The following is a 25467-nucleotide window of genomic DNA, read 5'->3' as shown; positions in this document are numbered from 1 at the left end:
GCGTTACCAAGTGACCCAGCTATCCTCGAGAGCCTGGCAAAGTAACATCCGGACTCAGGCTTACATTATACTCTTTCACTTTCACAGCATCCTGCTGGACTTGGTCCTCAAGTTTTCTCTTCTCCTCTTTTGCTGTCTCAGACTCTGTTTTCCACGTTTCCTTTTCACTATAATATCATGCAATAACAATGAAAAAGATAATAAATAGAATAATTTTTTTAACTGCAAAAGGGATGAATTTAGATTATGGAAGCTTTAAATATTCTCAGAACAAAAGACTACTACCAAACATTCAAATTACAAGACGTTACATTTTCACTCAATGTTTTAATAAATTAAAAGTAGTAGCAATTTTATCAAGTTATTTCCATCTTTATTTGCCCTATCTCTTTAATATATTTGCAACATAATACCTCAATCTTCATCCAGACTTGAAACATAAAAGTCAAGTCTACAATATTTTGTCAATAAAAATTAAATAGAAAAAAAACTCCAAGGTTTAAAAATTCATTTGAAAAGGGTTCTTTGAAACTTCACTTTAGCATTAAAGGTTTCATATAAATGGCATAAAACCTAACTTTGCAGAGCATGCAATGGATTAAGTTGGTTTGGTAAAATCATATATACGTGTATTTTTATTATATATATATATGTATGTATAACTTTAACTGAATAAGTACTAAGAATATAGGATTTATAAACAAACTACAGTAAAGAGAAAAAGATTAAGAATATAAATATAGTTAATACACTAAACAAATTCTGAAAAACTCAAATCTCAAAATTCTGGCTCAACTTAAATATGAGCAATGAATATGCACAAAATATTTAGAATGCAAATATTAGAAATCACTGGAGGAGAAAATTTCATGAAGTGGACAGAGGGTCCCAACCCTATCCAAAAGCTATTTGTATTTGATATCCAATGGTAAAGAGAAAATCAGTTTTCTCCAAATCCAGTGATTTCTAATATTTGCATTATAAATATTTTGTGCATGTAGCATAAACAAATACAGATTTACTTTTCAATTAAGATAAATCCAAATATATCAATTTTAAGTATATAAGTCATTTTTGCTAACTGAAAAGTCAAACAACTGTTAATTTATGCTTGGCATGAGCTAATTTTAGTGGCATAATTACCTCTGCCACTAAGTGGTTTTGATTTAAACATGTGACTTAATTTTGATTAGATATGTGTCAAAATATGGAAAAACATGTTACTCTTCTTAAAACAATATGACTCTCTGGTCTATGGACATCTAGAAATATTTTATAATAATAGTAGCTAACAAAAATGCATATAAATTGATCCATCTTCTACCTACCTCTTGGTAGTGAATAATTACATGAGAATGTTCAAGCTATTGCATAGCACAACTATATACTATAGACAGTTGTTGTTGTTAGCAGTACTAATCCTGTCACCATTACACAACCGTGTTCTTAGGGACTACCATGCCTCTCCTTTTGTCTCACCTCATCACGATGATCATATTCTTAGTAGGAAGTAGGCTTCATAACCAAAGGTGATCCTAAACACTTAACTGCATTACAACCCTATTGGGGTTAAAAAAAAGGTGCTATCATAGATTTTTACAAGCAACTAAGACATGCACAGTAAAGGAAAAGCCACTTGCTCAGTGTCTCACATCTACCCAGTGCTGGAGTCTGGTTCGTCTCTGCCAATCCCAGACATGAAGAGGGTTGAGATCACTGAACTAATTCAGAAGTATGTTTAAACACATTTTTATGTGGAGGGGATCAGTACTTTTCTTTGTGACTAAAGAACATTACTATATCCAACTAAATTTATAAAGTTTCAAAACATAGATACCTTAGATATTCTTTATATAATAAACTTTGTTGATGACGAATTACTGCAAATTTTCTGTTATAATCTTCAAGAGAATCTTCTAAATGTTTTAACTTCTTTTCTTTATTGTCTAGATCCTAAAAATTAGTTTAAATAACATTACACTATATTTTGAAGTCAAAGATACAGATTCACATTCCTAAAACTCTATTTTTCCAACATTTTTATATAATCTTTGTATAAGATACCAGGAATGAGGTAATACACATAAAAAGTCCTATAAAACAAGCAAAATTATTCTTTTCAAATGTGGTAGCTGCAGTAAGCACACATCTATCAGATACAGTATTCACCTTGAGCATAAACGTTTATCAAACAGAACAGTCAAACACTCAACTCCTATTATTTAGCAACTTATTCTTTGGTCAGCAGACATTTTTGTGCCTTGACTAAAATTAGCCTTTCTATGTCTTTTTAAATATGGGGAAAGTGTGAGTTAATTAAAGCACTCATTTGCATGCAGGTGAGTGCATGATGCAGTCTGGAGGCCAGAGGATAACTTAGGGCGTCTGTTCTCTCCTTCCAACACATGGTGCAGTGACTGAAGACAGAGGCTGTCGGGGCCACACCAGTGCCTGTACCCCCGGATGCATCTTGCTAGGCCCCCATTTTTAAAAAAAAAAAAAAAAAAAAATCTTAGATCAAGTATATCACGTTGCCATTATTTGTTGACGATGTCCCTGTAATGTACAAATATAAATCATTACTAATGCCATGAATTTAAAAGTAGTGATATAAGATGAATTTTTTTTTGTTTTTGTTTTTGTTTTGTTTTTCGAGACAGGGTTTCTCTGTGGTTTTGGAGCCTGTCCTGGAACTAGCTCTTGTAGACCAGGCTGGTCTCGAACTCACAGAGATCCGCCTGCCTCTGCCTCCCGAGTGCTGGGATTAAAGGCGTGCGCCACCACCGCCCGGCTTATAAGATGAATTTTAAAGAAATGTTTCGATATGTTGTTAAGTTACCCTTACATGACTCCTGTATCATACAAATTCAAATAAAGAGTAATGTTATATATAAATACAAAACCAAAATTTGATAATTATAACTCAAGTATCACACCAATAGATAATCTAGCAGTGAGAAGCAATGCTGCTTAAAATCAGAAATGTATTTTTGTTTTGAATAGATTTTTTAAGTACAATTATAGCTCATGTGATGTTACCGATATTCCTCTTCAAATGAAATTCTGAGCCACCTCATTAGGCTATTTTTAATTCCATTATACAGATGGCAAACAGAAAAGCAAGCACAGGGCATGGCATGTAATAGAGCACCCTTTCTAATTTGCAGTGGGCCAACATTTACACAGGAAAGAAACGGTGAGAGTCAGGTTCACTTGCGAGCTTTTCTGTGATTAGTACAAAAAGAGACAATCTACTAAGGGCATTGAGAAGCTTTGTCCTTTCCTTGTCTTGCTTTTCTAACCAGCAATAAACACAACATGATGCTACTTTATGGCATCTGCTTATAATTCTTCATGTCTTTATACATTTCAAATGACCTACACAGATCAACAGGAGACATGAACATGCTTTACATGTAGGTAAACAGAATAAACTTCCCTTATATTAGTCCAGCCGACTCACAATCTACTAATAGCCTACCTGTTTACTCTGAGAACTCACAGGAATTCATAGACTAAATTAAGAAACATACTACCAAATACGTCTATCATTACTACAGAGATTACCAGTACCTGCAAAAGATGTATTAAGTATTCATTCTGGGAATTGATGATATGGGCACTAGACGGTGCTATCCCATCAGGCAAGTCTACACCTCTGTAAACTACATTGGCTCCTGCAGACTGGCGGAGAAGATCGGTCTCTTTCTCAAGATGATCAATCTGGAAACAACCCAGGAATGATAACCATGCTAGGAAAGTGACCAGGCAGGAAGTTATTCTTCAGCTTTTTAAACGGTCAGGAACAACTTGACAAGAATTAATAAAACTTTAATTTTTTTACTTAGAAATCCCTAATACAAGATTTAGAGCTCTTATGTTCTCTTATATAGTAAAAGAACTTACTTTTCCACATAACTTCATAAGGAATCTTTATGAGAGACATCAGGATGTTCAGCATAAATAGGGCTCAAGGATATATGTGGAAGAGGGGCAGAAAGATGCTAGGGACCAGAGGTTGTGGATGACTCCATGGAAATAGCATTTCCAGTCCCAGCAGGGCAGATGCCCATATGGAGACTGTTGTTGACAGCACACACAATATCTGTACAAGATCAAGCCTGACAAATAACAGCACAGAGGAAATGATGTGCTCGCCAAGTCCCCGCCCTAGCTAAGCAGACTTCTGTAAAACTGCCCAGAGAGGAAGAGATCCATTTCTTCAGTAGGTCAACACTGAGGATAACCACCATACTCCAGGGCAGGTACCATGCTCAGGAGGAGGTAGCTGGCTACCACAAATCAGAGTCTGTGGTTTTTGTTGTTTGTTTTTAGTTGTTGTTTTAAGAGGGAGAAAGAACATGAAGTATGGTTGTTAGAGAAGATCTAAACTGATCAAGCATGGATGGGATAAAGTCAAAATACACTATAAGAAATTAACAAAGAATAAATAAATAAATAAATAAAAACATTTTCAGATTTCAAAAAAAAAGGTGGCTTTAGGGTTGAAAGAACTCAAAGGACATTTTCCTTTCAAAAAAAGTCTTAAAAAAAAAAAGATTCCTAGCTAGAGTGGTGGTGGTGAATACCTTTAATGCCAGCACTCAGGAGGCAGAGGCAGATGGAACTCTGTGAGTTCAAGATCAGCTTGGTCCACAAAGCAAGTTCTAGGACAGTCAGGGTTGTTAAACAGAGAAACTCTGTCTCGGATAAACAAAAAACAACAACAAAAAAAACAAAACAAAAGTTTCTTATTAAAACAGACAGTCATAGCTTTAATATTTTCTTGTATTTAATAAAAGTCTCACCTTTAAGTTTGCTTTTACCAACTGCTGTGAATAATTTATAGCCTCTTTCCGAGATTCCCTGAGTTCTTGCCTTAATTCTTCATTTCTTCCAGTAAGTTGATCAACTTGGGCTTTCAAATGCAAACTGGCATCAAAGATTCCTTCTGCATTCTTTGATTCTATAGCCTAGTATATTTATAATACATATTATAAATGAAATGGAAAACAGTAAAATCAGAACAAGAAAAATATGTCTTTCAATAATTTAATCAACTTCCTATGTTCACTGGCATGTCTAATAAGACTGTTATTTAAATTTATATATAAAGTAATATTTATAAAATTTAAGTTTAGCTTATGTTACTATACATAGTGATTACTCCATTATAATAAATAACATTAAGTAAATATTAATCGATTAGTAAAGCAGAAAATAGCCAGACAGTAATAAGATGATCAGCATTCATATAAGAGCCAGTTTCTTGTTAGCTGGGCAAATACTGGGTTTCTCACATCTTCACTTCCTCACTTCAGCATCTAGAAAGTAGAAGAGTTAGTTCTGCCAGTCTGGGATGCACTGTGATGAGCTGCTCTGGTACCTGCCGCTGACACTTTCCTGCCATAACAGGCCGTACCTGAAATGTATAAATTCATCCTATTTCTTAAGGTGCTTATTTCTGAGTATTTTATCATAGCATCAAAAGCAGAAATCCCTAGAAAAGGACTGGCTCCAAGCAGACATTATCATCACACGTAACTTACATTAACCAGTCTTTCCAGACTTGGGATGATTAGAGAAGTTTCACCTCCTTTCACATCAGGGTCCTTCTGCATGTCCTTAATAGCTTGCAAAATTTCTTTCATGCCCTCCTCAAGTTGCTTATTTTCTTCAACTAATTCTTTTACTGTAATTATATTTTTTCACATTGAATAAATATATTGTTCTTACAACTTACATTTTCCATGTACATGACAGATATTTCAGATAAAAAAAATTGGAGAACAAAAATGTAAATAAAAAATCCAACTATAAATGGAACAAGAACAGTCGACTTAAACACCATGCCTATTTTAGTCATATGCATATACACATACACACACAGGCAAACACGCACAGGCACATATGTGGCATAGCTCTGTTATAATAAAATCCTTACATTTTTCTAACTTCACTTTCACTTAAGCATATAAAATATGTGATGTACTTTTATAAAAAATGGAACTTTAACATTCTATAACAATAAAAATGCTTATGGAAACCACAAAGATATGGAACAGGGACTGAGCTAAGGTTATAAAGACAATTAAAGATTAAAAAATAACTAATTAGCCGGGCAGTGGGAGCAAACGTCTTTAATCCCAGCACTCAGGAGGCAGAGGCAGGCAGATCTCTGTGAGTTCAAGGCCAGCCTGATCTGCAAGAGCTAGTTCCAGGACAGGGTTCTAAAGCTACAGAGAAACCTTGCCTCACAAAATCGCAAAGTAAATAAATAAATAAACACATAAATAAATAATAAAGTATTAAAGTTTACATTTTAATGTAGAGAAATTAGGTATAAAAAAGTAAGAGATAATAGTGACTTACATTTATTCTGAAATTTAGCAATTACTGTTCTGCTTCTTTCTAAGTCTCTTTCCTTCTCAATTAGTTCTCTTGAAAGAAATTCATTCTGAACAAAGAGAATAAACATGTTTCATAAAATATCACAGTAATAAACAGGTGTCAGGTTAAAACAATGCTTTATAAATTCAAGTTTAGCACATCATAAAAGAGGCTGCAGAGACAGAGCAATTATAAAATGCAGGTCCAAGGATAAAACCAGAGATGCTACCACCCCTTCCTCCTGCTCTCCCTGTGGCTGGCAGGAGGCTGGGGATTCGCAGCAGTTTCTGTCCTAGTATCAATTGTTGTTGCCCTGCATGGTCTGTCTTTACACTACCTGTTCTGCCTGGCTTCTCTGACGGTCAAGTTCTATTTCTGCATTTCTACTCTGTTCTTCTTGGATCGACAAATCCTGTGCTATAGTTGCATTCTAAAGAAACATTTAATATATTAGGCAAGTCAACAAGTTCAAAGCAAATATACTGTAATTTTCTAAGTGTTTTTTAAAGTACAGATCTGTTATTATAAATGAGTTTTAATGTGCAAATAAAAAGAAATCTTATCAGAATTGTTTCTAGAACTCTGGTAAGAAAATAAGACAAATTGCATGAAGAAAGCTCACCTGCAATCTAAGGAATACTAGCTCTTTCTGTAGCTGTTGTATAAGATTTTCAAGGGGATCTAGCTGAGATGACCTGGGCTGTGCAGTAACAGGCACAGGATCTGCACTTGTCAACATCTCAGGCTGTGAGGGTGATTCACTCTGTCTTTCATCGTCTTTTACACTGAGCTCAGCACACTTTATTTCATAATGGACCTGCTCATCTTCTGATGTTACTTTTTCCACATCATGGTCATACGATTGTTGACTAAATACTGCGGACTTTTGCCCATGTGATAATTTCTGCATTAATTCTGAAGCTCTTGGTGATGCTTGAAATGACGAACTGCTTTTCTGTAAGAATATGCTTTTTTCTAGAGCTTGCTGGCTTCCTGACACTTTCTTCATACACTCCTCAGAAAGAGAGCATAGGTAATCACTTATCTCTTCATTGCTCTCTTTACTGAGGGCGCTGACTAACGATTCTAGATTTCTCAAAGACTGTAGACATGGTGCTTTAAAAATCTCCCTTATTGTAATAGCTTCTGGAGCTGTAGTATCGTCTTTCATTTGCAAAAATGAGGAACCTCTAGTTAAAGAGACCATAGGATGCACTCCACTTTCTACGCTACGATGAATTCCAGGCAGCATTCTCGATAATGATTGTACGATCATATTCTCCTCTGTCTCATTCTGATCTGATCGCAGAATACTGAAAGATGGTCTCCTAGGCAGCAGCTCTACTGTAGCTGAACTCTTAATCTGTGTTTAAAGTAAATAATGTCTCGTTAATCCATCTTGAGATACCAAGTTATTTAAGCAAGTTATTTAACAGCAAAAAGAGCAGAAGAGCTAAATGAGATTAAGTGAAGAAAAAAATGCATTGCTAGCCTTTTCCTTTAGTCTTTTTGTCAAAGCAATACTGTTTACCTTTGATTGTGTTTCATTCATGCTTTTGAGGCTCATAAAATTTAGTTGTCTTTCTCCTATTTTATCTTCCTGAGAAAACTTTTCAGCTAGGTTCGAGTCCTCCATGGTTAATCCTACAATATGAATTAACAAATAAAAAACCAACACAAAAATCACTCTCCTTTAATCCAATGCAAGAATAAAGTTTTAATTCAAACAAAAGGTCCAATGTTTCTCAAATCCTAGATCAACATGTAGCCAACAAAACTCTCTGATCTTGTTTATTTTTAATAAGTTATCAATAAAATGAGACTGACTTGAATTGTACCTTCTTTATATATATATATATATATTTTTTTTTTTTTTTTTTTGGTTTTTTTTTTCCGAGACAGGGTTTCTCTGTAGCTTTGGTGCCGGTCCCGGAACTAGCTCTTGTAGACCAGGCTGGCCTCGAACTCCCAGAGATCCGCCTGCCTCTGCCTCCCGAGTGCTGGGATTAAAGGCGTGCGCCACCACCGCCCGGCATGGTTGTGGTTTTGAGTAGAAATTGAAGGTTTAGCTTCTGATCACTGATCTCAACACTCTAGCTGTGATAGACAAGTAATGGATTCTACCATAAGACATTGTCCACCATCGCCCGGCCTTCTTTATAATTTTTATGCTAATTTTAAAGTATCCAATAATAAGTTGTAGAACTATTTAAGCATATAAAGAAAATCAATTAAAAGCCATACATTTATTTTAATATTTCTATTTGATTTTATTTTTTGCGATGCTAGGAAGTGACTTTGTGTAGGCTGTGTGCATGCCAGGCAAGTGTGCTAATAGAGGGCTGAGGTCTCAGTCTTCCAATGGGGTTCTTATAAAGATATCTGCAATTTTATTTGTCTTTATATTATTACTTTATGTGCATGGGTGTCTGTGAATCACAAGTGTGATTGTTGCCTGCAGAAGATAGAAGGCGTTAAATCCCTATAATGATATTTTATTTATGTTTCAATAAATAGAACTTGCCTAAAGATCAGACGGGCAAAGCCAAGCTACTAGGGTCAAGCAGTGGTGGCACACACCTTTAATTCCAGGATTTGGGAGACAGAGGCAGGTGGATTTCTGTTAGTTCAAGGCCACCATGGGCTACACAAGATCCACAGAGAAACAAATCCAGGTGGTGATGGTTCACACCTTTAATTCCAGTTCTAGGGAGTCTTACACCTTTAATCCCAGCACAAAAGAAAATATAAAACAGGAGAAGAGAAAGGCTCTAGCTGCCTAGTCTGTGGTTGCCCAGACTTGACTGGTAGAGGTAAGACTTCTCCAGTGGCTTGGCTGCTTTGCTTTTCTGGTTTTCAGGCTGAACCCCAGTTTCTTTCTCTGGGTGTTTATTATTCGTTCTACAAATCCCCTAAGACTGAAATTACAGACGGTTGTGAGCCATCATGTGTGTGATGGGAACTGACAAAGGTCCTCTAGGAGTCAGCGCTCTTAGCTGCTGAACTGTATCTACAGATAATTTAAATTGTATTGATTTTGATAATTTCATATATTTTAAAGTGTATTTTGGTCATATTCACCCATTACCATGTCTTCTGCCCTTTTCACAGTCTTTGAACCCCTTATTCTCAGAAAATCCCTGTCCTATTTCTATGTCTATTCTTCTCATGACTTCTAAATATAATTAGGGTTGCTTGTATGAACATGGATGCAGGGGAGCATGGGAAAGAAGCAAACTAGTTACTTACTGATTTATTATGGATTTTCTCTACACTAATAAACTAGGGTCACATAAAAAAGACAGAATGGGGGGTTGGATGGGGATCAAGAGATGGCTCAGTAGTTCAGAGCACATACTGAGCTGATGTGATGACATATGCCTTTAATCACAGCACTCTGGGCCAGAGACAGGAGGATCTCTGTGAGTTCAAAGCCAGCCTGGTCTATATAGACAGTTCCAAGGCAGCCAGAAACAGCACAGTGAGACTGTCTTGCCAACCCACAGCAGCTACTGAGTTCATACGCCTCAGAGAAGAATGTATTACTGTCACTTTCCTAAACCAGCTTTCTAAAGAGCTATCTTTATACCCACAGATAAGAATGTATCTCTCACTCTCTCATCAAGAAACATCTCTCTGCAGCAGAGGGACACCATTACTAAAAGTCATAAGTAGTGAAAATACAGAGAATAATGACTATGGGGAGTCCTTTCCCAGCTGAGGCCAACGGCAACACAACCCTTACACCGGAGGCTCACGGGACACTGCAGAAGGACTGAAACATGGTAAGAGTCACAGGACCAGGGAGTCTGCTGAAAGACTGAGTCTCTGTGTATGACAGGGAAATCACAAAAGACAGCTGCTTAAACAAGACCTCAACAGTGACGACACCAGTTAACATCTTAATAGGACCATGATCAATCGCACGGGGCTACCACTACGTGAAAAGCTATAGGAAATCACAAACTGCTGAGAGGAAGAATTAGTTTTCCCTTAGATAAGGACCCTACCCAGTTTACCAGTGTCGAGTGGTCAGCCCTAAAAACCAACGTCAGAGAACACAAGGTGGAATTGGTAGGCTGCATTTACATATTTATTTGCACACACACAGACACACAGACACACACACACAAGATGGAGGGAGGAACATGGGAGCGTTATAGGAGGAGAAAATAAGAAAATAATATTTTAATTTTACAAAAGTGTGTAATGCTTCTCCAAAGGACCCAAAGTTCATTCACAGTACCCACACCAAGCAACTCACAACTGCCTATAACTCCATCTCCAGGGAACCCAATGCCTTCTTCTGGCTTCCATGGGCATTGGCACACATGGAGCAGAGAAATACATACAAAAGTAAAAATAAAACTTAAAAAAAATTTAAAGAAAGAAACACTTTCTACATGTTCCTCAAAAATGAACTTCAGTGGATGTTACAAAAACTACATTGCCTTTCTAAAAGGTAAACAAACAAATGTATGTAAGTTCAGTGAAAATATTTAAAGTAAATAATAAAAATAACCTTCCAATTTACAACTTTCACAACAAAGTGCCATTCTAAGGTGACATACACTGACATAAAAATTACTGTTTTAAGCTTAGCCACACAAAGTGGAGCTATGTAAAAATCAACAGTCCGTACCCTGAATTTGTCAAAAGCGTATAATTCCTAAACTTGGTTGTTATCTTGTTTAACTGTTTCAGGGTAGGATCACACCAATTAATACCTAGCTATCTCCTATTCTGGATACTATTTTCTCCTATTACTTGGACCAGATTCCGGGCAACAGAGGACAACAGAGTAAAATCAACTGGCACACCCAGCACACCCCAGGTCCAGGGAGTCCTCCCCGCATGACACTTTCACAAGTACAGCATGACTATACCTGAAGCTGCATTCCTTTTTCCTCTTTCTTGAGCCATTTGACGAATTTTTCTTTTCAAATCAAGTCGTTCTTCCTCAAGACTTTCAATCTGCAAAGTATGCATTATTAGTAGTTCCCCTTAATCCAGACAAGAAAACCGTCAATTGAGCGCCACTTGCCTCTTTCAAAAGTATCTGGTTTTCAGCTCTGTACTGCTGCTGTTTTAAGCGTTTACTGTTTCTAAATTCAGTTAAATCAATCATTGTCTTTGGTTCAAGGCCTGAAATAAAAGGCAATATAATTACAAACTTAACAACTGGCAAACGAGTGACAAAATCTTCACAGAACATCAGGTAACTAGGATTATACACCAGTCGGTATCACTTGAAACCTGGAGATTTCTTACGCACAAATTTTCCAGACAGTTAAACTACAAAGCACATTAAAGCTAACTAATTAGAAAAACCTGACAGACACATATGCAAAGGTGCCACGACTCATTAGAGAACCCAGTCAGGAGGTAAACTTGATTCCACTCCCACTTTCAACTTGTAACTTAGATACAGAGATGACATTGTTTGCTTGTTTATTTATTATTTTAATCTGCCCAGAATATAATAAGATTATGCTTAGAGCAGTGCCGGGCAGGCAGCAATGTTTATTAATACTAATAATGTTATTATTGGTCTAATTCTTTCAGCTAACCTATCTCTAATTTGCCTCCTAATTTCACCTCCTGAGGTGAAAATCAGGATCAAGACAATGTAAAATAATTGTAAACCACACTTTGATAATTAAAGCTAAACCCCTAGCCAGGCAATGGTTACATAGGCCTTTAACCCCAGCACTCAGGTGGCAAAAGCAGGCAGATCTTTGAGTTCAGGGCCAGACTGGCCTATAGAAGTATAGACAGAATTACCGGACAACCAGAGCCATTGGTCACACAGAGAAACCCTAGGAAAAAAAAATAATTAAAAAAAAATGCTAAACTCCTAAAGGCAGAAAACTTGGCTTTTGTTGCAGCTTTCTAGATAGGTTAGAAGTTACTCAGTCATACTTCTAGGCTCCTAGCTGTGACCTGACAGGTCAAGTTAATCAGAAACCTTCAATGGCTAATATAATCCTAAATTCTAGTTGGATTATTTATTCACAAATAAATAATACATATAAAGTATTTCTTTTCTTTGATTTTTTTTTATTTTGTTTTTTCAAGACAGAGTTTCTCTGTTTGTTTAGCCTTGACTGTCCTGAAACTCACAGAGATCCACCTGCCTCTGCTTCCCAAGTGCTGGGATTAAAGGTATGAGCCACCACTGCCTGGCTTTATTTTTCTTATACACAAAAAATTATAGATTTTTCAGTTTAACTCTGAGAAATCACTAATTGGTATTTAATCTTATTTAAATTATACTATTCATTGTAAGGAAGCACCCTGGACTGTGTACCTTAGTTATAACTTACAATATAAACCAGCAATATTAATGATTCACCACTTATTCTAAAAAGTACATAAATTCCAAAGTTCCATTTGTAAATTACATCTTAGACTAAATGGAACTCTTAAAATACCCAAGTAAAACATATGCAGTTTAAAATGTATTTCTATGTCCTTAGAAGGTTTGCAAATTACTTTTAAATGGCCTCATCTGAAACAAAATCAGTTTGTAAACTAACAATTCATACAGATGTTTCCTATTTGTAGAAATACAATTGACTTCTCATATTTAGCATAATAAAATGCACTTTCACCTTTCAATAAGCAGTTATTACTGAAGACATACCAGGCCAATGAAAGCCATGTTCCTTACCAACCACCCATCACAGTGAGGTCCCTCACCCACTTCACTCACGGTATCTCCACTTTTAAGTGTTTCTACAGAAATATTTATTTGGGGAAAAGTACCCTTCAACTACTGAGAAGTAAATAAACCTATTCTAATGCCAGAGGCCACGCACAGGGGAAGAAGGAAGAATGTGTGTAGAATGAGAGGATTCTGATTGGGGGAATAGAGCCACTGATCCTACAAATGTATAAACAGAACAAAAGTATCAAAGAAGACTTGAAAAGCAGGGTATAGGAAAAAGAAATGTCTCATGAATGAGCTTACCGGCCTGTTCTCTAAGGGCTTCGTTTTCATCAAGGACATCATTGATCTTCATCTCAAGTTTATTGATTTCCTTGGTCAATACTTCAATCTCTCCATCTCTTATTTTAATTTGGGCTTTACAATTCTTTATTTCAATAACAGCATCTTCTAAGCCATATACACCCTGAAAAATACCCCATCTAACTTAAATATAACATAATTTATTTGAACAAATAAATGTATGAATTTACTTTTATATGAAGTTGAAGGGTAAACCTACCCACACCTGTATTTTATATGGCAGATATTTTATATCTGATACATAAAAATGATTTATAAACAATATTTATGTATCAGTTATAAAATATATTAATAGAGTATTTTACCAAGCATCAATAAACCAAATCTAGTAAAGAGGGTAGAATAAGAACATCTGACAAGCAATGTGACTCAAAATATTACATACAAAACACTGAGTACACAGACATATACATAAAGGTATAGACATAAAAACATAAAGATAAAATGAGGCATACCAGAGTATATAACTGTCCAAAAAAATCAAATTTATTCAGTTGATATAGTAGACACTACAGCCATCCCCATCACAAGCTCATCAGGCTAGACACTGCCACACCTCCATGAAGGGACAAAGGACACAGAGAGCAGGATTTAATCCCGCTACCTCACCAGAGCTGCAGATCTGAACACAACACTTCCATCGAGGTTTAGAAGGAAGGTAAATATAGAAGGAGGGTGAGGGAGGGAAAGATAACAATAAGGAGGTCTGAAAAGCCATAAGAAAACATACTATCAACTACATATCTAAAAACGAAAACAAACTCTATAACAAACGTAATTCTGTGTATAAACATACATCTATGGTTCAAATGAGCTTTTCTCAGCTGTGCTGACATCGCTCCCTCCAAAAGCCAAAGACCACCTGACAGAAACCCCAGTACCTTTTGAGCTGTTGGTCAAGGTTTCTAAGAGACTCTCAAAGTGTACAGCCTGTCGCTGCTGCCCTTGACTGTCCCTCAGAGGTAGGAGGACAGTCCCAGACACCATGCATTTCAGAAACAGCGCCAGAGACTCCTGGCTGGGGCAGATTCTTAAGCCCTTTCCCTATGGACTGGCTTCGTGGTGCCAGGCACCATGCAAGCTTGCAATGCTGGGAGCAACTAGCAGCAGACCTGCGCTCCTGCGGCTTATAAACCACCAGCACCAGCATGGCCCAGTAGCCCTGAGGAGAGCTGCTCGGGGTGAGTGAAGGCAGAGTTACTACAGGAGAAGCCACAGCACCACTTTACTAGACAACAATTGAAACATCTCTCTTATACCTATAATAAGTGCAATCCTCTGTATCTATGCAGAAGAAGGAGACAACTACTAAAAACCACAGCCAATCAAAATGCATAATTGTGGAGATCAGTCAGGTTGGGGGGCCATTGCAAAAGAGGGGGCACAATCTTAAAAGTGAGATAATCAGGGAGATTGTATATCCTACTAAATGTCAGAAGCTATGCCATAAAGTCTCATCAACCCTACTGCCTACATAAAACCAGAGATATGCCCAGGTAGATGAAGAAAACCTATGAGGCCTCAACCCTACACAAAGAACTACAGGGTATTACCGAACGCTGAGTAGGAAAAATAATCTTCTCCAGTAAAAAGCATAACTAGTTATCCAACACCAAATAAACACATAACAGTAATACATGCTGATAAAATTATATTTAGGAAGAATTACATATATACATGTAATAACAATAAAAAAGGAAGCAGTGAGAATAAGGGGTATGTGGGGGGTTGGAGGAAGGAGAAAGGATGGAGAAATACTATAATAAGAATATCAAACATAAGAGGAAAAAATAATAAAAATAAACCTTTTACAAAAGACAAAAAAAAGGTTTGGAAACAACCCCCATGCTATAAAACAAATGCCCAAGAGTTTGAATAGTTTGAAAGCAACAGAGCTATAGAATGCTTTCTGCATGGATCACGATACCAGCCACCGAGCAGAGCCCATGTCAGGGTGATCTGAAGCTTTTTGGCGGACAGAGTTAAAATACTTACAGATTCATAATCTTTTAATCTCTTCAAAGCCTCAGCCAAGTCTTTATCCTTCTCCCTGGCATCAGCCTCAGCCAGGTCGGCTATTCTCTCAGCCTCTTTGGCTTTCTCTTCTAGACTTTGTACTTTTGAGTGAATCTTCATATAATGAGTCTGTTGATGAAAGCTTGAAGTACCTAACCATGTGAAGACAGAATCACGAGTGAACTGAATTGAGGAATTAATATTCCTTCCTATTAGTCAGTTGTTCCCAAACAGGGGCAGAAGAGGTAAGGCACAAAAATTCTTACATGTTAGAATTTATATTTGTGAAACCAAGGACCAAGTACTGTTTTATTTCATTAATAAAACCAACTAGAGTAGAAGTGAGTACAATTACTCTAACTAGAAGGATGTGGATTATAAAAATGAGTGTAAGAGACATAATACTAAGACAGAGGATGTTTAATGGTCATAATAATCAACATTTTTTGACCACCATTGACAGGAGAATAGATTTTCAGCTGGACAAATGGCCAACCTCAAGATCCAGAGCTCCCCTTTTTCCTCCGCTTCACCAATGGAATCTTTCCACTGGTCTACAAAACTTAAAAACTTTTCTAACTTTCCTTTCTCCACCTCAGCCTACTACTTTCTTTTCTTTCTTTTTTACCTTTTATCCCCCCCCCCCCTCAAAAAAACAAACAACAACAACTAAAAGATTTCCTCTATTTTTTCTCTCTTTTTCTGTTTGCTTTGTATCAAGCATGGGCATTACTAAGCTTGATGATCATCTCAGTGTTTATCTTGAGCTACCGCAGAAATGAACAATTTGTTTTTCCTAGGTGACATTTTATGTGGCTGCCAGGACTCAGCACCTTACGGTGCCCCATCTCTCTGCACATTACTTCTTAGTCTTCTTCCGTGATTTCATTTCACCTCATCAGCCTCCAAATTGGAAGTATTCCCAGAGATTCCTTTTGAGACTTTTACCTAAGCTATAAGCCTTCCCCTGATGACCTAGACAAGTCTCATAACTTCAAATGGAATTATGGAGATTCCATAAAGTATGCCAAACTTTAGTCTTTAGCCTACATTGTGCTTAAGAACTTTAGAAGAGAAGCCATATACAAGTATCTGCTTAGCATCTTTAGCTGGAGCCTATTAAACATCTCAAATTGAACATGTTCAAAACACTACCTCATCATCTCTAAACCTGCCCTTCTCACCATCCTTTCCAAGATACAGATCAAAAGTCTTAATGAGTGTCCCTCAAATCCTCCACCTAACTAACCCAACTTCTATCACCTTCGAAACACAGCTAAAACTGACTTTGTTAATACCTCTATTAGCATAACGTCCAGTCTATGAGGTCATTCCCATAGTGTGGAAACAGTTCTCCCTGCTTCCTACCTTTAACCGCTACTGTCTACAGCAGACACAGTCTAGGTGAGACAAAATCATTCCCATCTTTTTTACCCAAAATAAAAATCAAAGTCTTCACTATAAACTAAAGACTTTTATTAGCAGGCCTTTAGCATCCTCTGTGATCTTTTTTCTGCTACTTTTCATTGTTCAGTGTTGTCCAGCTACGTGCCGTTACCTGCTGACTCCTAAACAGGTAGTGATTTTGAACACACTCCCACTGGTTCAACCATACACCCTGCTTACTCCTCCCCGCCTGTCCAGTGAGACTCTCACTTCACTGTATAATACAACAGCAATTACAAGTATGCCCATGAATCTATTGTGACTCCTCAGTATAGTACATTATGTACTTTTATAGATACACTAGTATTTCTCTCGAGGGCTTCAATTCGGAGGATTTGATGTGATAGACAACATAGTATAACAGTCAAAGAATAGAATGAGAGATTTTTGTAGAATTATTTCAAAGGCCAACACACAAAATGATTTCTGAAAATAACTGACTACATGTACATATATGACCATTTTAACTTTCTGTACTAATACTAATGTCTAAGTAATTTTCAGCATTAGAAAGATGACAGAAAAACATGCATTACTTACAAGTTTAAACACTAGGAATCTGATATAATTAATATTTTACAAATTAAAATATTTATAATTTAAAAATAGTTTAGTAGCATATCAATTTTTTGATAAAGTCTTTTGAAACACAATGATATATGGAAGTCATATACTTATAAAATATTAGATTACCTTTGTCTTTCTTGATCTCATTTTTCAAATCTTCAATAATAAAAGTATTTTTTTCCATTTCTTTCGTGTACTGTTCTACCTGTTCAGTAAGCATCTTAATTTGACTGTCTCGTTCCTGGATTCCCTATAAAATATTTTGAAGTATCAAATAAACTTTCTTGTTATGAACATAGTTTTTTTCAACTAATAAGAGAATATATTTTCTTGTGGCAAAACTGTTTCTTTTAAACATTTCTATTATATTAGTTAATTTAGTGTGTGTGTGTGTGTGTGTGTGTGTGTTTGTGTGTGTGTGTGTGCTTGTAGGCAGGAGTGTGGAGGTCAGATGACAACTTGTAAGAGCCAGTTCTCTTTTTTCATGACACTGGTTCCAGGGACTAAACTGGGGTGTCAGGTATAACACCAAGGTGGCGCCAGACCCAGCAAACTATGTTTCTTAAGTATTCCTCCAACTGTACTGCAAACATGTAGTTCACTGTTATCATGCTAATATATAAAGAGGGAAAATGTATTCCAGAACTCCCTAATATTTGTGACTTTTATAACTTCTTACATATTTTTCTCATCATCCATTGACTCTTATCTCTACCATTGTAATGTTTGTTTTCTCTGTGACTTTCACACTTTATGTAGAAACAATATCCTCATTGTTCTCATTCATCAAATACATCTCAAATTCTATTCTGTCTTTAGTACTTTAACTGGAAAGAATACACATAAGGGAAGGGCTTTTATTTATTTATTTTTTGTTGTTTTTCTGAATGAGTTTGTTTTCCTGAAAACAAAACCTTTAGGAAGCACATTAACAATATAACCACACTTAGTTTACTTTATTTAGCATAGGCATAAATACATGATAATAAACGTTAAAAGGTAGTAAGATTTTAAAATTTATAGGTTTCTAATAGATTCTTAGAATTCCTGACTGACAATACATAGTAATATAAACAAGCAAAATAATTCTAATCTGAATATAACTCTCACTCTAAACTTAATTCTGGTCTCGCCACCCCCCATCTGGGAATATATGAGAATTACACACTCAGTAATGGAAGCCATCAATTAGGCACCGTGAAACACAGACAGGCCAGCTCAGACATTCACATAACATGCTGATATTGCGAATTTTGAGATTTTACCTGTTTCAGAGCCATGATGTTACTTTTATCAGCATCAAGTTGGGCATTTTTAAGTTTCTCTCTCAGATTATGTAGCATCTGCTGATATTCAATGATTTCATCATCTTTAGAAGACAAAATTAACTATAAACAAAACAAGATATGTTATTTAAAAAAAGAAAATTAAAAAACACTTTTCATTTATAGAAAAAAATAAATACCTTTAGTACATTTAAAGCAATACAAAAAATAAAATGCTTTTAAAAAATTATTTGAATAAAAGTCATTCAGCTACAACCATTACACTTTTAAAAAAATAAATATACCTGTTTCAAAGATTTAAATAAAATATAAAATCAGAAGATGGAAGAAACTAGGAAGCCAGGCGTTGGTGGTGCACGCCTTTAATCCCAGCACTCGGGAGGCAGAGGCAGGCGGATCTCTGGGAGTTCGAGGCCAGCCTGGTCTACAAGAGGTAGTTCCAGGACAGGCTCCAAAGCTACAGAGAAACCCTGTCTCGAAAAACCAAAAAAAAAAAAAAAAAAAAAAAAGAAACTAGGAATAAGATGAGAAAAAAATTCTCCGTTTTTTTCAAAGTATATTAGTCAATATAAATAATCAATCATTTATCTATTTATCTGAAGATAATGTCTCACTACTCAAAAGTACAGGCTGGTCTTCAATTCAAGACCCTCAGCCTTCTAAGTAATAGGATTAGGCAAATATGCCCCCTAGCCCAGCAATATTAGGAGACTCTAAGTATAATGAAAAGTCAAAAAGAATTACAATAAAATAAATTTAATTATTCCATATAAAAAAGAAGCACTTCACACAAAAATTATAAAAATCAAATATAGATACAGTTATAATTTAAATTACAATCACACTTGCAACAATTGATTTTACCAAAAAAATATAAATATATATATGTATATATGCATGAATAACTTCTCATTAAAACACTGCTTTCAAAAGAAAAACTGTAAACCTCCTAAACATAACATTAGGGAAGTAATTCACTATATGTACAAAAACTAAATGATTAAATGTGATTCAAACATCTGTGTCTCTCCAAAGTGGAAATCATACTCTACAGCTGAGAAACTCCGGCTGCCACCTGTTCCTGTAAGGGCCTGGAGAGCGGCCGTGCTCATTCATGGATTCTCAGGTCATGGACACTGCTGTTTCCACGCCGAAGCAGCCCTGAGTGGTTACAACAGACCTACCTGGATAGCTCAGGCGTTTATGTTCTAGTGTTTCACAGATTAACTAAGTCTTACGTGATTCACTCAGCTTTATCCCTACTGCAACTACATTTGCTTAAAATATAGATTATCTGAGCTTCCCAAATAATAAACAATTTCTAATTACCCATATGGTTTATATGAGCATGGCCGGAAATGGAGACAACAGAAGTGTGACAGCTTTCACAATAAAAATGACAAATTCAGTCATCTCTGATCATTCACAAACAGCAACCATCACTATCCCAGCTTCTTGATGGGGTACAGCTCTGGAACAGGTCTGACTGGAAAGTAGGAATCAGGTACACAAGGGGCACCCTGCCAAGGCTTTCCAAATGATTTCGACAAACCTTTTCTAATCCATTCCTGATTAATCCTGCCTTTAACACTTGCTTAATAAATAAATGAATCCAAGGACTACATATGCAAGTTTAGAGCTTTTCTAGTCAGAACACATAATAAACTTCTTCAAAACAACATAAATGTTATTATCTGGTTTAAGTTCTTAAAAATCAAAACTGAAGTTAAATCAAAATAGAAAATAAGAAAAAGTCAGATCAACTGAGAGAGCACCTTCCATTCTTCCACTTTTGCATTGACAGCCATCATGACTGGATCATCCTCTTCATCTTTTGCTTTCAGAAGATCTGTGAGCTCTCGCACCTAAGAGTGGCAATCGGTTCATGAAATGGTGCAAATCAGTGCATTTAATATATTATTATATATGCATATTTATTAATGTACAAATACATGCTTGCAGATACCTTATATTTCATATGCTGTTCATTACTGGCATAGTCCTATAGATAAAAGTGCTATTTAAAGGCTGTACAATACTAAATGAAACTGTAAAATCTGAAATATTCCCAAACTGGATACTCTTTATGGTACCACAAATGGAAAATTACACATCATATTTCATGTGCTGTTTTAGTCAAAAAACTAAAGGTGTATGAGCACTGTATTAAAGAACATGAATTCAGGGACATATGAACTTCACTATCAGGAAACCTTCTGATCCCAAGTATTTCAGATAAGCTACACTCAACCAATTGCTGTGTACTTACTAGTAGAGAATCGTATCTGTAAACATTATTTAAATTTTAAATAAGTTTATCCTATATAAATAATAAACAATATATTGATATTTAATATATTTTCACTGTTTTTAAGACATAAAATTAAATGTCATTGCCACTGGAGGTTATGTTTTTAACAGAAAATCTTCATATCCCCACACTTATTTATAGCACTGCTGTCTACACTCACTCAGGCACCATGCACATTCCTTAAATGTCAAGAATCACAGGCACGTATGAGAGAACTCTTGTGGACAAGTATTATCGGGATGATAACATGTCACTATATTAAGAAAAGCAGCAAAACCCTCGTGTTAGAAGACTAAAGTACTTCTAGTGTCAAACCATCAGCGACGACTTCGATGGAGCTGTGCGAGAGTGTCTTGGCTTCGACAAGACTCTTACCTGAAGTCGACAGTGCTCATTCTCTTTCTTTATCTGGTCCATAGCAGTGTCTGTCTGGTGCACAAGAGCCTTCATCCTGTTATACTCATCAGTCATCTTCTCCATTTCCTGGACAGACTCTTCTAGATTTTTTCTCATCTCTTGGTTCTGAACTTCAATTTTCTCATTAGCTTCCGTTAAGGTCTAAAAATGTTAAATAAGCTATTACTTTAAAATAGTTTTACAAGAAACTGAAATTCATATTAGGTTAAAATTAAATAGAGCCACAGGGCCCTCCAAAGAAAAAGTGATTCTTCACAGACCATTAGGATTAATGTGGCATTGGCCCATTAAGTCAAATTAAATGTCAAGAAAATTGTATACAGGATCTCAATTATTCTTGGAGCCCAAGATAGACAAATATAAGGAGTAAATAAATAATTACGAATTCGGAGATATAATTTACTTTGTGCTTTAAAAGTACATAGTGTAGCCAGAGATGCGTCAGTGGGTAAAGCACTACAGTCTAAGCATGTGAAACACAGCTTGAGTCACTAGACTGCACATAAAGCCAGATACAATACTATTTATTTTTATTCCCAGTGCTCCTGCTGTGAGATGGGAGAGAGAAAACAGCTGAATCCATGATTTGCTGAGCTAGATGCCTGGAATACAGAGTAGTGAACAAAGAGATCCTACCTCAAATAGGGCAGAAGCTGACAGCAAAGAGCAGAGGTTCTGCTCTGAGCTCCACACACAGGCAGGTACTCGCTCACACACACAAATGTACAGACAGCCCTGCACACACACAAACTAAACACTGAAAATACAGTGGTAAACACATCATCAAAACTTACCAAGAGCGAGAGGTATTAGATTCAAACCACCCTCATATTCAAGTTTGTAAAACAGCTGCTCTGAACTGACTTAGCCATTTTACCTGAATTTCATCCAAATATTGAACAAGTTCATAGTTCTTTTTAGACAGTTGTGATCGGTAGTCGCTGTCTTCTCCTCTCCTTGATAGAAGTGACTCTTTTTGTGAATCTATTTGTTTCTGGTAGTCAATAATGTCCTGACGAAGCTGTTCATTCTGAGGTTAGAACAAACACAGTAGTCGCCCATTAAAAATACTATCTAGTATCAAAAGAAAACAACAGGACAATAAACACTGACAAAAATCTATCTTTAAACTAATGCTCCAGAACACATCTCTAAGTCCCCAAGCTTCCACTACCCTACAGCCTCACCTTCTTCTTCTGACGTTTGTTCTTCAGTAAAGGACAGGAAAGGATCATCAGAAATGAGAAAGGCAACACATAATTAAAACTAATATTTATGTTTTAAAGGAAACAGTAATAAGGAACTTTTTAGGAAAACTGAATATATTATTTAAAATAGCCAAAGAAATGAAAATACTAAGGATGAACCAAAAGAAAGAACATTTGGACTATGTTAAAATGAAATTTTAACTTTAAAATTAAAAGTAGAGAACATGGCAGATGGGGGTTAGAAGAGGAAGAGGGATGGGAAAATGATGTCATCATATTTTAACTAAAGTATTTTTTGGTTTGAAGTCAGAAAATTATTATTTAGCACATACACAAAAAAATAATACAACTTATAGCTGGGCGGTGGTGGCACACGCCTTTAATTCCAGTACTTGGGAGACAGAGGCAGGCGTATCTCTGTGAGTTCGAGACCAGCCTGGTCTACAAGAGCTAGTTCCATGACAGGCACCAAAGCTATACAGAGAAACCCTGTCTCAAAAAAACAAAAAATAAAATAAAAAAATAATACAACTTATAAGATTTTATGAGAAATAAAATTCTGAGAGTGCTAGACAAAGAGTCATAAAGAAAGAAATCTTGAAATGCCAAGTTAGCTGATTAGGAAGTGTGGCGATGTAACAGAAAACAAGATGGATCCACACAGATACAGAAAGGAATAAACTACCTAACGGCCTCATATTTTGGTTGACTTTGTAATTCCCCGAGACAAAGTCATCAGAAAATCAGCTAGTATGATTATCATTGGTTACACAGAGGACATGCATGCCAGTTAAAAATAGAAACTTAACATTTTAAACAGGTAATTCTTTGTTGAACCACCAGATATACTGAAATTTTCTACTAACCTCTCTTCTTAATTTGCTGTTTTCATTTTCTGCCTCCTCATTTCGAAGAGCCAGCTAAAATAAAATAAAAATAAGATAAAACTCAAAAGTAATTAACAGCTTATTCCCATATTCACTTGTGGATTTAAATTCTAAATCTTTTACAGTAGAACAGAGAACATTTAACTACTAAAGACTTCATATCTAGGACACTAGGACACAAATAAGATAGAATTTTTAAACCAAGAATTTAAAAAAGTACAAAAACAGTTCTATTTTAAATAATAATAATAAAAACTGTATACCAAAAGCAAACTAAAGGTTAAAAATTACAAACATCTAAAGGTTATACTGCCCAATCTTTTAAATGTTTAAAATCATTCTGTCTTTCCTTATGTCAAGAAAAACACTCTTTGCTCTTTATAAACTCTGAAATACCTAGAAAATGGCAGTACAGAAGAAAAGTTAATTGAAGCAATCAAATCATGTTGGCCTGGGGTTATATCCTTGGACTATCAATTCCTACTTAAGTATGAAAAAGTCATTTACTATCTCTTAAATTCATTTCATCTCCTTTGTGGACATGAGAAATATGACGTATATAGTCCTTAACATGATACTCAATGAACAGAACAGCAGAAAATGTCAAATATTCTTTTCTTCATCTAAAAGAGTGTATTTGTGACAGTGTCTTTTTTCTTCTGGACAAAGAAAAAATAAAACCAATAAGATGGCTTTTTATTAACTAGTCTCCATAAAACACCCTTTTGATGGCCTTTTATTTTTCTGTTTTCTGTCTTACTCAAGCAAAAAAAATCCAATCACAATAGCATGCAACACACTTGGAAGGTTTTATAAGGAAGCATAAGATTGTTCTTTAGACACTAGGGTGCAGCAGGTAGATGACAAATCAATGCATACAAAGTACCTGACAGATGACAGAGACCCCATCTTATCTACATTACAGTCAAATAAAAAGATGTAGTTCTTGACAATTTCTTACTTCTCATCTTCGGAAATGATGGATCTTCTTTCTATCCAGAATGTGCTCTTTGACATTACATACATTTCAATTTCTGTGGCTACACTCGCCTCTATTTCCAGACTCAGTTTATATATTATATGCTGAACACCCAAACTGGTTTAAATAGCCCTCCAAAGCGTATCTCAACAGCCTTTTATCCTGATGCACCCATAAAATATCAAATTATCTTATGCTATTCTTAATATAAATTGTGAGTATCTGTTAGAACTAGAAACTTTGTACTATGCAGCAAAGTTTTGATTATGCTGAAATAATCATAGGTTAAAGGTGAAAGGAATTTATACCTTAGCAACTAAGAAAGGATAGGGCTATGCATTCATGGTTTCCAATTTCACCTCATCAAAATTCATTAGTTCATATAAAACTCACCAAAATAAATTGACAGTAAGAAAAATTACTTGCTTATTTATGAACATGAAATACATTCCTTCATACTCACGTCCAAGACCAAAGTTAATTTTATGTTATTGTAATGTCCTCAGAAAAACATGTCACAAAATTGAAGGATTACTTTCCAAGTTATATCATTAGAAGTAGGGAACTCCATTATATTTTAGAGATGAGATGACACAATGAAAACTGCTACAAAAATTAGCTAGGTGCACATTATTCCTCAACTATTACATAAAATCAAGAATTGATATCAAAGGAAAAAAACATGATTTGCCATATAGGATTATATTAGCAATTAAGATTCATTGAGATAAAGGTGTCTTACCTGTTCATTAACTTTCTTCTCTTTATCCAGCTCTTTTTCCATATCCTCTAATTCTCTATCTTTCTGTTCCAATTGCTTTTCAAGTTGACGAATCTCATCACGTAAAAACCGAGTATCACGTCCACCTGCAGAATGCTGAGCCATCTGAAAGGTATAAGCCAAGGATTAATTCTTCAAAATATAAG

General features: G+C 35.7%; 1 protein-coding gene across 2 annotated transcripts in view; it reads right to left on the bottom strand.

Moving 5' to 3' along the window:
- Positions 1–25467, bottom strand: part of Cep290 (centrosomal protein 290) — a 76523-nt gene that overhangs the window by 45747 nt on the left and 5309 nt on the right. For both annotated transcript variants that reach the window (XM_057757537.1, XM_057757538.1), the window contains exons 6-23: positions 25283–25426; positions 23541–23594; positions 22344–22496; positions 21425–21607; positions 20514–20603; positions 18718–18840; positions 17579–17702; positions 15419–15591; positions 13364–13526; positions 11435–11535; positions 11277–11364; positions 7922–8034; positions 6373–6457; positions 5550–5692; positions 4809–4973; positions 3574–3723; positions 1838–1953; positions 65–167 (exon numbers count right to left, since the gene is read on the bottom strand). In XM_057757537.1, the coding sequence (XP_057613520.1) occupies positions 65–167; positions 1838–1953; positions 3574–3723; positions 4809–4973; positions 5550–5692; positions 6373–6457; positions 7922–8034; positions 11277–11364; positions 11435–11535; positions 13364–13526; positions 15419–15591; positions 17579–17702; positions 18718–18840; positions 20514–20603; positions 21425–21607; positions 22344–22496; positions 23541–23594; positions 25283–25426 (2271 nt within the window). The remainder of the gene's footprint in view (positions 1–64; positions 168–1837; positions 1954–3573; positions 3724–4808; positions 4974–5549; positions 5693–6372; positions 6458–7921; positions 8035–11276; positions 11365–11434; positions 11536–13363; positions 13527–15418; positions 15592–17578; positions 17703–18717; positions 18841–20513; positions 20604–21424; positions 21608–22343; positions 22497–23540; positions 23595–25282; positions 25427–25467) is intronic.

The sequence above is a fragment of the Chionomys nivalis genome, chromosome 25, assembly GCF_950005125.1.
Source record: "Chionomys nivalis chromosome 25, mChiNiv1.1, whole genome shotgun sequence".
In the NCBI taxonomy this organism is placed as follows: Eukaryota; Metazoa; Chordata; class Mammalia; order Rodentia; family Cricetidae; genus Chionomys; species Chionomys nivalis.
Note: the sequence above shows the minus strand (reverse complement) of the source record. Positions and strands in the feature narration are given on the sequence as shown.